Source organism: Podarcis raffonei, chromosome 5, assembly GCF_027172205.1.
Source record: "Podarcis raffonei isolate rPodRaf1 chromosome 5, rPodRaf1.pri, whole genome shotgun sequence".
NCBI classification, from domain to species: Eukaryota; Metazoa; Chordata; class Lepidosauria; order Squamata; family Lacertidae; genus Podarcis; species Podarcis raffonei.
The window spans coordinates 67,736,763-67,750,000 of record NC_070606.1 but is presented as its reverse complement, the minus strand read 5'-3'; the positions used below and the strand labels follow the sequence as shown (position 1 = coordinate 67,750,000).

The following is a 13,238-nucleotide window of genomic DNA, read 5'->3' as shown; positions in this document are numbered from 1 at the left end:
AGTGATTTGAGTAAGGGGCATTTTAAGGGAGTGGTCTGGGGGGTGGTTGACTTGAGCACCGCCCCCATATCTCATACCTTTATTTCTCCTTTTATTTTATTTGTTTGGGCAGATGGGGGTATAAGACTCCAGTGACCCACCACCTTAACTAGCCCAGTCACCCTTACATAAAAATCCAGAGTGTGGTGACATCTACTATTTGGTATTCTCATCTATCAGACAAGCATGAGCACTGATTGAAGGCCTTCCCCTTCCAAAAGGTCTTTAAATGGGAAATTCTTTAAAATCCCACTTTTTATCTTGTTTCTATACACATTTTCTCGCTGATGTTTTTATTGTTAAAAAAACCTTGGGCTGTTTCGTGGGAAATAAATAAAAAAGCATGTGACAAGGGAAAATGGCCCTTGGTTATCCAGAGATCTATTGGCTCATAGCCACCAGGATCTTTATGCTGATCTACGTCAATGATTCCCAGGGTTTGAATTCCAATACTTGAGCTACATATGAAGGGGCACGTCTATTTGTGTAAACCAAGGTTTGCCCTAATCACGAATAATGGAGGAGTTGGGCCTGGTTTTTCAAGCTAAAAACGGGTTGCAAAATCTTCCCCAGATACCTGATTTTCTGCTGCTGAACTGACGTTCCCTGTCATTGTTTCACAAAACCTCACCATTACCGTTCATCCTATTATATAGAGAGGAAGCAGAAAATTGCTTTTCTATATCAGAACTGCTTATGATTTTTTGATACTGCAAAAGTACCCATGAAGGTCGCAAAATGTCATTTCCACTTATGAAAGGCGAGATGGAATAAGTTCTGCCACCCTCCAAAAAAATCCTATCTAGGTCATGAAACTACAACACCCAAACCAAAAATGGTGTTGGGAAATTTGGTGCTGAATTTTATTTTTTATTGGCTTCACTTAATTTCAAATGGGAAATTGTGAAAGCTTGCATACTTGTAGTAAAGAAATCCAAACATAGACCAAAGCCCATCTCAGGAACCATTGTGGGGAATTGGGCACTGTTATCTTCAAAGGTGTCCAAATCAGCAGTTTGGAATGGTTGCATCCGCCATCTTGCTTCAAAATGGTGTCCAACGGTGTCAAAACATAGATAAAAAAACCACTCCTTGAGCCCAAGCACTGTCACGTCAAACTAGAATGGTAGTGTTTCCAGAGATGTCCAAATTGGCACAGTTTGGAATGTTTCACCACACCATTTTGCATCAAAATGGCATCCATCAGTATCCAAATACAGACCAAACCCTGCTCCTAAATCTCAGGTACCATCATGCCAGCTTGGGCAACAATATCTTCAGAGGCATCCAAATAGGGGCAATTGCAAATCCAGTATCCAAATGTAGACAAAAACTGGTTTCTCTGCCTCTGAAACCCTTGTGCCAAGTAAGAATAATAAGAATAATAAGAATAATAATTTATTTATACCCCACTGAGTTTTCCCCAGCCACTATCTCAAGAGACATTTGAATGCATAGAGAACAAAGAGATGGACCACTTTCCAAAATATACAGTAGATTTATATTCAGTCTACAGTTCTACACCTTACCTGGGAGGAAGTGTCTTTGAACGAAATGTGATTTACTTCTGAGCAGATAAGCCTGTGGGGATACTGTCTTTGAACTAAATAGGACCACCTTTTAACAAGACATACCTATTAGGCTGCAATCATCTTATATGCACGTACATTGCAGAACATATCTTTGAAGTCAATAGGATTTACTTCTGAGTGGACTGTTACGGTATATCCTATGTCATGGTGAAATCTGATTAGAAGAAAAAAGTTTTGACTGCATTTGGTATGTTGCAGACTTCTGCAGGCACAATTCCACTTGGCTTTCTAGTCTTTATTATGCTAGAAGCTGTGTGCACAGAGGTTCCTTTCTCTGATACAGCAGCTAACAATCTCGGGAATTTCAAACTGTTCAGATGGGACAGTAGGGACCAGATTCAGCCCGTCCCTATTGCTACCTTTCCACCAAACAGATGAACTGGAGTATTTTTTATCTGTTTCCTTTTTCCTTCTAAAGGGAGCTCTGTGCAGGCAATCTTGCCTGTTTTCTTCACACTCTTTTGCTCCATGAAAAGCAGTCATGGAAAAACAGTTTACAGTTTCACCATGTTGCAACGTAAATTCTACAAAAAAAAATTAACAGTAACAGTGTTCCAAAACATCCAGAGTGGACTTCACTTTCTTATAGGATCTAATTCCTATAAATCACCCATTCTCCAGCTTGGAGCTCACTGAAGCACCCAAAATCAATACTCGTATTTAGCCAAGCATGGCACTAGTCAGCAGTATAAAGGATCCATAAGCCTCTGCTTGAGCTGTGGAGCAAAAGCTCATTTAGCAAGGAAACCCAAATTATGTTGCAATGGTTTCCCAGGGAGCCTACATTCCCCTTACAGGTAATGCTCTGTTCTATAGTAATTACTTGCTGGGTGGAAAAGCTTCTAATATGACATATTTCCAGGAAATGTGATGTAAACATCCATTCATCTATGGAGAAAGAAGCAAAAGGCTTCAGGGCAGCTAAGGAATACCCTGCAGGCATGTAGCCGTCTGTGTAAGTTTTGTTTAAAAATACTAACAGTGGATGTCTTAACTGTGCAAAAAATAAAAACCGACCACCGGCGAAGTCATATGCTTTATGTCTGGGGCACTGAAACTAGATATGCAGCTTACATTTGGGGGGATGTGGTCATCCTGTAACATCCAATTCAACTTTTCATTGTATCTAAATTTCTTAGCTCCTCTGCCTGCTCTGCAGTGAACAAATGTGTCAGGGAACTGCCATCAGAGCCAGAGGCGGAAGCAAGGCTCCCAAGCGATGCTGGAGAAGGGCTCAGCAGGGAGAGAGACAGCTCATCGGCTGGGGAAGGAAATCAGCGTAACACCAGGGATAAAGGGGGGCAGATGGTGGAATCGGCGAGGGGGCTCCAGGACTCCTCGCCGGAGACCAGCGGGGAGAGCACAGGTCCTCCGCTACCCACACCCACCCTGCGCAGAAGACTTCCGCGCAGGGAGAGTAGGCGGAGACTTGGCGTCAAAGAACTTTTGTGCTGGAATAGGTTCAAGAAACGCCCACTGACGGATTCTGCTAGTGACTGAAACAGCCACGAACAGAAGGGCTGTCCAGACAGAAAAGGTTTAACCAGGCAACCTAGCCAGGAGTGGCGGCAACTTACGCACAAGCAACCCCTATAACCATTACAAAATGAAAATAGCAAACTAAGAACAATTTGACCCAATGGCCAGATGTTTATCCTGCCCAGCCACAGAGGGCCTGTGAGATGTTGAACATCTACGCTATGTTGAACATATACAGTGGTACCTCGGTTTACGAACTTAATCCATTCCAGAAGTGCGTTCTTAAACCAAAGCCTTTCTTAAACCGAGGCACACTTTGAGGCCTCCCGCCGCCGGTGCCCTTCCAGCGTTTGGCTTCCGTTCGTAAACCGAGGTGAAATTCGCTAACCGGAACACTACTTCCGTTTTTGCAGAGTTTGTATACCGAATCGTTCGTAAACAGGGCTGTTCTTAAACCGAGGTACCGCTGTACGCCAGAACCAAAAAGCTTGGCAGACAGACCTAGAGTCCTTTGTACTCCACCTTGATCACTGAGGAATTAGGTCAGTGCAAGCAACAAATCAGATGATGTACTGGGTAGGTGAGGGGTATTGAAGAAACAAGTAGGTAGCAATTTGGACACAGTCTGCAATGTTCTCAGCCCTACATCTTGCTCCAACAGCTGCTAAACCTAAATTCAGGCATTATGTTCTGGTGGAGGTTCTGAATCTTAAGTCTCAGCTCTATTTTTCCTAGTTGAGTAGTGCCTCTTAAACTGTGCTCTTACTTGGAGCCTCCATCTCATTCAGTGAGAATGAGCCTCCATCTCATTCAACATTTTTCTTAGTGAACCTAGGAAGTTCATATGTTCTATTTTACAGAGGAGAGTCCAGTTCAAGTCAGTTTAAAGGTAAGGAACCTTAAGAATACAGAGCAGGGGCTTAGAAGCTGACACCTGGGCAGCAGGCATACACAGGTCTCCTGATCCTAAAGTGTGGTAAGATGATGTATTTTATTTCTAAATAATTTTAGCAATTATTTTAAAATTTGCATCTGTGCATCTAAATCAACAAGTGCATATTTTCTGCAAATCTGTAGCCTGTTATGTACTCTTTTTGGGTGCATTCTCTCCTTTTTGGCAGTGCATAAGTGACCACCTTAGGTGAACCTCCTAGCATCTCAAAGAGCTTTGAATAGCCTCAGATATCTAGCAATGTCCCCTCTCCCCACTCCTCTGTGGCTTTTGGTTTATCAGGACTTACAAAGTTGCTTATCCAGATTGTTTTGGGAGAATTGTATCAACAACTACTATAGTGTCTTCCCTTACTCCAGATCTGTGACTGGCTGAGTAGGGAAGACCATGACAAGTTTCGGAATTCCTGCTTTTATTGCAGAAGGGGAAGAAGAGTGCATTTAAAATTATGTATTGTTTTGGCCATACAGTATCAACACCTTGTGATTACTGTCAATAGAAGGCTGTAGGACTAGTCTTCTGATGTCTGGATTCATCTTTTGTATCTCATTAAGAGGACTAGAAATTAGTTTAGCATGACTGAAATGCCAGAGGGTTTTTTGTTTCATTTCTTGCAAGAATATTCTGGTGATACAAGTTCAACATCACAAGTTCACACAGCCTTAGGTATTCACAACCCTAGATGTTTATGAAAGCTTACTGCTATTAGATACAGCATTGTATTTCTTGTGCAAACAGATTATATGTGACAGGAAGCCAATGGGTTGCTACCCTTTCCTTACAGACTCACAAATATCCATTCATACACTTTCTTAAACCTACAGACATCTGCACCCTGGATCAACCCAAGGCCCTCACAGTTAGTATATGCTAGGCACGTCCAACACATAGATTGTGATCTACCAGTAGATCACTGGACATCTGTGGTAGATCACCAGTAGATCACTGGCTCCCTCTAAAGAAGCTTAACAACTTTGGCTCCCCTAGAAAAGCTCAACATATTTTCCCTGAACCCCCCAAAATGGGGCTTTAACTCTGTGAGTAGATTGCAGTTTCTTGGGAGTTGGCCACCCCTGGTATATGCCATCCTTCACATTGTCACATTGCCATAGCTTGTTGTATACCTGAAGGAGCGTCTCCATCCCCATCATTCTGCCCGGACGCTGAGGTCCAGCTCCAAGGGCCTTCTGGCGGTTCCCTCATTGCGAGAAGCAAAGCTACAGGGAACCAGGCAGAGGGCCTTCTCGGTAGTGGCGCCCGCCCTGTGGAATGCCCTCCCATCAGATGTCAAGGAAATAAACAACTACCTGGCATTCAGAAGACATTTTAAGGCAGCCCTGTTCAGGGAAGTTTTTAATGTGTGACATCTTAGTGTATTTTTGGTCTTTGTGGAAGCCACCCAGAATGGCTGGGGAAACCCAGCCAGATGGACGGGGTACAAATAATAAATTATTGTTGTTGTTGTTGTTGTTGTTGTTGTTGTTGTTGTTGTTGTTGTTGTAGCTTTCCCTAAGATCTACAAAATACCAATGATTTTAAGGCTTTTGGTGGAATAGTCCTCCTGTCCCCATCAGTCCCATCTTTGAATTTCACTATCTCAAGGTCTTTGATTATTGAACCGCATGTACTTAAAAACAGACAGAATAAGTTTTCTAAGTGCAACCATTCCATCAGACTAAAGCAGAAGGAAAGATTGAAAGCAGGGCCCACTCTCATGGGCTCCTCCTCTCCCTCCCTCAACTGTTTCCATTGAAGTGGCTCATTATAAGAACTCTGTAACTTTAAGAATAAGAGTTTGCTTGTTGTTATCTTCCCACATCCTCCCTTTTTCCTTTTATGTCATGCCTTTTAGATTGCCAACTCGAGGGCAGGGACTGTCTTCTTTGTTATTGATCTTATGTAAGCCACTCTGGGAACCTTGTCAGCTGAACAGCAGGGTAAAACTGCTTCAGATAAATAACATGAGAGACCACTGCAAACAATGAGAGATTTGCCACTTACTTCCAAGCGATGTAGATAGTAGCACTTAGTGGCAAATTCAACATTCCTACATGCCATTATGCAGTTGAAAAATGAAACTGGTTCCTCTAACACAGCCTTCAGTGTTGAAGACTGAGTTTGATCATACATACAGAAGTATGCACTTACTTTCCTGTATTCTATTTTTTGAGTTGCTCAATCGGTTTTCTGGTTTGTTGCTACAGTCTCTGACTTCTACCTGACCTTGTAATCATTGGTAGTGGTAATTTAGGAGGACCAGATGTAACTGATGACAATGTAGCTTAAAATCATTAGTGTGCACTTGGTTTTGTCCTCTAATTCCAAGTTTAACGCACTTTCCTGAAGAGTAAAAATTGAGCCATGACCTCTTTTAGCCCAAATTTGTAAAACGAGCAGTAGGACTTCCTTTAAAATATGGTGGTGACCTTGAAGTAGCTCCATGTGGAATTCACCCAGTGGCTTCTTTAATGCCTTCAAATAATTCAGATGCATCAATGTGCCCCGTGAGATTACATCTCCTTGCAGTACATGCATTTATACTAATTAGGAAATAAGACAGAGCATATGATTGTAACTAATGTTAAGGGCTCAGCAAAGGGAGTCAAGGCAGGACTGTTGTTCGATAAGATGGAAATATTTTTCAGAAGCCGAACTGGAATAAAGAGATGTAAGAAAATAAAGTAGGGATTGGGAATTTTAGGACCCTCCAGAGGTTGTGGGACTCTAGCTCTCATTAGCCCCAGCCAGCGTAAGGCAAAGGACAAGCATGATGGAAAATGTAATCAAGCAACACCTGGAGGTCCCTATTCACATTATAAAGCATAGGTCTCTCTCTCTCTCTCTCTCTCTCTCTCTCTCTCTCTCTCTCTCTCTCGGCTTTCCATCACTGTGTGAGCACACTTTTCCCTTTTCAGCATGTGCCTGTTGCTCTGTTAAAATTTTCATTTCCCTGCCTTTTCAGTCTGAGCAGGTTTATTTGCTGTTTTATCCCTTTTATTTACTGTCAAGTTTAATTGTTTTAAAATGCCTCAAACATTTTAAACAGAAAGGTGGGGTAAAATTCGAAATTTGAATAAATAAATACGGAGCTGTGGTGAACTGTACAAAGAGAAAACGAACAAACACTCCACTCTTTGCTCCCGCTCTGAGCAGTTCTTTGGATCCCAGCCAATAGGTTTTTGTTAGCACATAATCTAAAGCAATAATCCCAAACACACTTACTAGGGAGCAAATCCCACTGAATTCCATGGGACTTACTTCCAAGGAAGCATGCACAGTATTGACTGTAAGTTCAGTTTTGAAATGGCCACCTTCAAAGGCTTGCGTCAGGAAAGCTGCCTGTTTATTTTTTTATTTATGGAAATTTGAAGAGATTTTTTTTGGGGGGGCTCTGTAGGGTCATAACAAGAGGCTGTTTATTAAATAACAGGCTAACCCGCAACTGCATAGGAAAAAGAAAGTAACTACAATTAAGGACAAGCTAAAGCATGGAGTCTTAGCTCCAACCCCTAATAACCAGAGACAATATTTAACTCGGTAACTCTGCATTACTACAAATGCAGTCAAATTTCATTGAAATAATATTTGGCTGCTAAATTGAACTCTAAATGCATCTGCTAATTTATTTCATTTTATAATTCCTGCCCATTACAGTAGCTCGGAATATCATTTCTCTATTGAACATCGAAGAGGAGGACCACATCGCTCTCGGTGCAATGGCAGAACAAATCAACCACACAGCAGATTTCTATTTAACGCCTGTCTTTGTGTTTCAGTTTTACAGGTGCTTTTGCTCTCTCCTGAAATGTGACAGGAAAACAGGCCTTTCCAGCAACAAAGGCTCCTTGAGGTCTACTCGAATGTGCTGCACTGTCCCGAGACAGGACAATAACTTCACGTTTGTTGCTGCTTCAGCCGGACAGCCGTCCTCAGAACACCCAGAAGCAACTGTCAACCTCCGGAATCCGGAACCCACAGCCCCCAATGGCCCCAAGGCAAAACAAACAGTGTTGCTTGTAGCTCATTACAGTGCTTGAGTGGAAGCAAACTCTTTGCCCTTTCAGACTGAGAAGCAGGTAGAACTGAAGAGGAGCAGGACTTGGGGAGTGCCTAATGAACATAAATTGGTGTCTGTCTCCGGGGCACAGACAGCATGTTATGTGTCCCTCAGAAAGGTAATACTCGATCTTCGAGGTACTGAAGTATTAATTCTGTGTTTGGAGAGTCCGAATGCAGAAAATAGTATGGTAAACTCTTTCTTCTAGAGGAGAAAATGCTCTAGATTTTAACCATGCTCAAAACACAGCATTGGTGGTCAATCTACAACATAAGCATGTGAACTGCCCCAAAGTCTTATGTTGAAGGGTGGTATATAAATCTAATAAAAAATAATAATAATGTGCACGTACGCACAGCACAGGTAACCTTCTGGCTTTGCCTCTGGCATCGTTCAGTCCCACTTTCTGCTCAAGAATGCTGCCCACTTTCTAGCTAAGCAGATTACAGGGAAAACCATCTTAAGTCATATGGAGATACCTGTAGGCATTGTGCATGGAGAGCCATTATGTCTTACTCTGAACTGGACTTTTGGCACTGCCGGCCTTGCCAAAACAGTTGGACACTGTTAAAGCAGAGGGACTGACGGTCTTGTGTCATCTGTGACCACATAAGTGGAAGTTTCAATTTCACATCGTGCAATCAAGGTTCATATTGGATATGGGGAGAAGTTAATTTCTCTTTTTGTTACTTACTATATTGCAACTACTAATCATCCCTCCCAGCATGAACTATCAGCATTGGCCAGAGCACACAATAATTTCCCCCCAGACAGTTTTTAATTATATTTCACCTCAAAACTACAATAGAATTTTGAAAGTGTTGCACACAGTGCTGGATATTTTGTGACTAATTCATATCTAAGCTCAACATACAGGGTTTGGGTTAAAAGTTTCTTTTTTTCTCTCTCAGCTGGCTAATGCAAAATAACTGAAACCCTATAATTCTGATAAGAAAGTAGGTTAGGAAATTTGAACAACTCCAATTAAGAAAGGAGAATTACAGAGTCAGCTTAAAGTAACATTAAACAAGAATGGTTTCATAAAAACGTTTATTTTCCCTAGGAAAGGACAGTACATTTCATTTCATTTTCATTTTTTACATTTCCCCAGACCTGAGTGTATATATGTAGATACAACTATCAAATTCTTCATGTGTACCAAATGAAAATCCTTACACTAAAAATTATACTAAAATGGTTCAGTTTGCACATTTGAAAGCATAACCAACAATGGTCAAAACTGATGTGTCCTTACAAACAACAGAAACTTTCCTAACAATTTACATTCTCGGGTTTATGAATGTCAAATTACTTCAATCAGCAATGGACAATTGGTTGTAATTCAACTGAAATAAAAGCAGAACACATGGCTATCACTTGACTGGGGAATATTGGATATCTCCAGAAGACAGAAAGTGGAATTAGACACAAATAGATTTCACTATCTCTTTCAAGATCCATCGTGAGGTAATGTACGTAAGGGTTGTAATTGGTTTCTTAAGGTAATGACAAATTAATGGTTACATTAGAATAAAAGGAGAATGTTCTTTAGAATGAAAGAATAATTTGGTTCTCTGAATCAGTTATTTATTGATAGTGTATCCCGAATACTCTTTAGGCTAAAGAAATTAAATAATCATAGAAGCTATCATTTATTTATTTATTTATAGCAGACATTTTATTTGTTGTAAAAAATTCAAAATCCCACATGAAAACAATCATGCATTGAATTGGCAACGTCACCATCCTATTCCTCACAATGGATTCGTATATACAATAACTACATTGTTATGTGTACTTGAAAAATCCAAGGGTTCAAGGTTTTGGGATACAGCGCTTACTCAGGTTTGGTTTTCTTTTGAAGGAGGTCACTGGAGTCTTACGGGGATTTTATACCTTATAGGTGAAGGTACAGGATTAAACCATTCCAGCACTTAGTCCATGATCCAGTATTCTCCCATAAGATAGTCTAGGGCAAGAGCAAAAACACTGAGATTAAGGCAGAGCTCAACTGAGTGCTTCTTCATCTGCTCCTGCTACACCAGCAGTTTCTTCACCAACAGTTTGATGACATGATCTTTTCAGCAATGAGGGGAAAGGAAGATGTTCCCTTCCAGAAGTCTCTTGACATTTTCTCCTCATTTAAAGAAAAATAGTCTAACAATGACAGTCTGTGGGAGAAGCCCTAGTCTATTTAAGAATAGAATGCATCTGGATGAAACCTGCCTTGTGGGTTTCAGGTCCATCAATTCTTTCTCCCCCAGAATGAATAATTTTAGAGTTGAAAGGGACAAACCTCAGTCCCATTAGCACTAGATTATGAGGAGCATAACTTTATAACATTGAGTCTCGGTATAATAAAAGCCAAACAGAAAGGCTAAGAGAATATCAGAGAACAAAGATGCAGTTGCTCACAATCTGTGGAGTCCATTGTCAAAGGATGATGGGACAGGCTTGTATCCGAAGTAGCACTGAGTCTCTTGTTCCCTTAGCACAAATATTTTACTCTTGTGCAACAAAATTTCTCCTCCTCCCACCATGTGCCACATAAATATGTGTTGGGTTCTCCAAACCCCCCAAACAGATTTGGGGAGGACAGGGAAAGGAGAATGGGAAGGGTTCCATTGCACGAGCGTAAATCTCTGTACTAAGGGGAACAAGTTCCTTGGATCCCTCCCATAGTCTGAAACTAATAATGGGCCTTGTATGGCCCTATTCGGGACACGGGTGGCGCTGTGGGTTAAACCACAGGGTCTAGGACTTGCCGATCAGAAGGTCGGCGGTTCGAATCCCTGCGACGGGGTGAGCTCCCATTGCTAAGTCCCAACTCCTGCCAACCTAGCAGTTCGAAAGTACGTCAAAGTGCAAGTAGATAAATAGGTACCGCTCCGGCGGGAAGGTAAACGGCGTTTCCATGCGCGGCTCTGGTTCGCCAGAAGCGGCTTAGTCATGCTGGCCACATGACCCGGAAGCTGTACCCCGGCTCCCTCAGCCAGTAAAGCGAGATGAGCGCCGCAACCCCAGAGTCGGCCACGACTGGACCTAATGGTCAGGGGTGCCTTTACCTTTACCTATGGCCCTATTCAGGCATTCTTCCCCCTCTCCCCATGTAATTCCTTGTTGTCCCTTCTCCTTCTGTCATATCACCCACTTTATCCCACAACTCTTCCCCTGTTGAGGTCTGGACTTCTGCAGATGAGATTGGGTAGTTCCCCCTCTCCTCCGGTATAGAACTCTGGAAAATCAGCATTCTAAATTTCCAAGGCACTGTTTAAAAATCTCACATGGAATGTCATATAGAATTATAGAAGAGTTGGGACAATGAGGGTCATCTAGTCCAGTGTTTCCCAGCCTTGGGTCTCCAGCTGTTTTTGGACTACAACTCCCATCATCCCTAGCTAGCAAGACCAGTGGTCAGGGATGATGGGAACTGTAGTCGGAAAACAGTCCAACCACCTGCAATGCAGGAATCTTTTGTCCAATGTGGGGCTCGAATCCATCAACCTGGAATAAAACATCTCATGCTCTACCGACTGAGCTATTTGAGGTAGCCATGCATCGTTGCGCTTAATGATATCATATGGTTGGTTCTGCTTGTGTTTCAAAAGGCTATTTTGTCCTTTTAAGGACTCCCTCTCCCTTTCCTCTTTGTGTTCTTTTGACTGAACTTTATAAATAATTGGATTCATCAGTGTTGGAAATCTATTTCTAAATAACCATTGAAGATAATATTCTTTGATTTTACATTTCTAGAATGTCTGTATTTTCTGTGATTCCTCCCACCCCATATGTGAATATATTTCAGCTTCAAGTGTATTTCTCTAGGCTGCTTAAGATGTTACAGAATGGTATTGTATTTCTTGTTTTTGACAAGAAGCTATTGTTTCAAATTATATTCATAGCCTCAAGTTTTGTTTTTATTTTTTTAAAAACCTGTCAGCTGAGATTTTTTTTTTTTACTTCACAGAGGATGAAGGCATATCACACCTGCAGAACTGCCTTCAGAAATGAGGTTGCTGTTCTAAGCACACTTACTAGGGAGTAAGTCCCACTGAACTTGGCAGGATTTATTTTGGAGTTAACATGTATAAAATTCAGAAGTCGGCCACTCACCCAGGCACTGGATGCATTTTCAAATGCATCCAGTGAGTGGGGGGAAATCTAGTTTTTGAAAATAAGTGTGTAAGCCTTGAAGCGATTTAGGAGCCTTGAACAAAAATATACCCTCAGCAGCAACAGCAGGAACCGTGGCAGAGCCATGGAGTCACCCTCCTATCATCAGCATTGATACAACTTACCTGGATGAGCTGAGGCAGAGTGGCAGGAAACCAGGGCTGCACAGATGCCCCAATGGAGCCAATTTGCCACACCGCATCAACCACCACTGACATTTAGCACACATTAAATGAGTCCAGAGTTAGGCATCCATGGTGGTTCACACGTGCTGAGTGGGATTTCGTTTTTCTTAAAAAACAGAAAAAAAACCTTGGTCTATTATCACATGGTTTTGAAAGTTCCCCTTACATGACAATTGCCCCCCTCCCCAAAAAATGGTTTGTGTTTGCTGATATTCCTTTCAGGGGATAAAAAAACCCTCACACACAACTAAAACACCTCATATTTTGAAGGTGCCTGACATGAAAGTCCCTACACCAATTTGTCTGAAATTTCACAGGTTTCATTGCCAAAGAAGGGGTTAATGTGCCAGCAAATTTCATTCAATTCTTACAAAAAGAACCCCAACAATATTACAAGTGTTTTGTTGATAAAATCAATGCGAGAGACACTGCCATGGGTAGCCATTTCCTACTTTAAATACTTTAGGTAGTGTGCTAGTTCCATCAACTTTAAAAACTGTTTATTACTTTTTATCATTTTTAATACTGGAATTGGGGAAATAAACCATCTAAGAGCAAGCACAGAACTAAAACTTAGATGGAAGAGAATTTCATCCTACCTAATTCACACTTCCTGATACAATACATAAACCGAAACACAGTGTTCCTTTGAAAATCATACCTCCTCAAAGTTTCTGATGCTGTTTTCCGACCTAAAAATGTGTACAAAATATGTACATGAGGGGGAAAGAGTTTGTGTTTAAATGTATGTATTAATAAAA

The 13,238-nt window shown here is 41.5% G+C and overlaps 1 protein-coding gene across 1 annotated transcript in view; it reads left to right on the top strand.

The window, feature by feature from the left end:
- Positions 1 to 12,879, top strand: part of LOC128414538 (vertebrate ancient opsin-like) — a 99,881-nt gene extending 87,002 nt beyond the window's left edge. The window contains exon 4 of the mRNA XM_053389957.1: positions 7,839 to 12,879. Within this exon, the coding sequence (XP_053245932.1) occupies positions 7,839 to 8,099 (261 nt within the window). The 3' untranslated portion in view covers positions 8,100 to 12,879. The remainder of the gene's footprint in view (positions 1 to 7,838) is intronic.
- Positions 12,880 to 13,238: the final 359 nt, after the last annotated feature.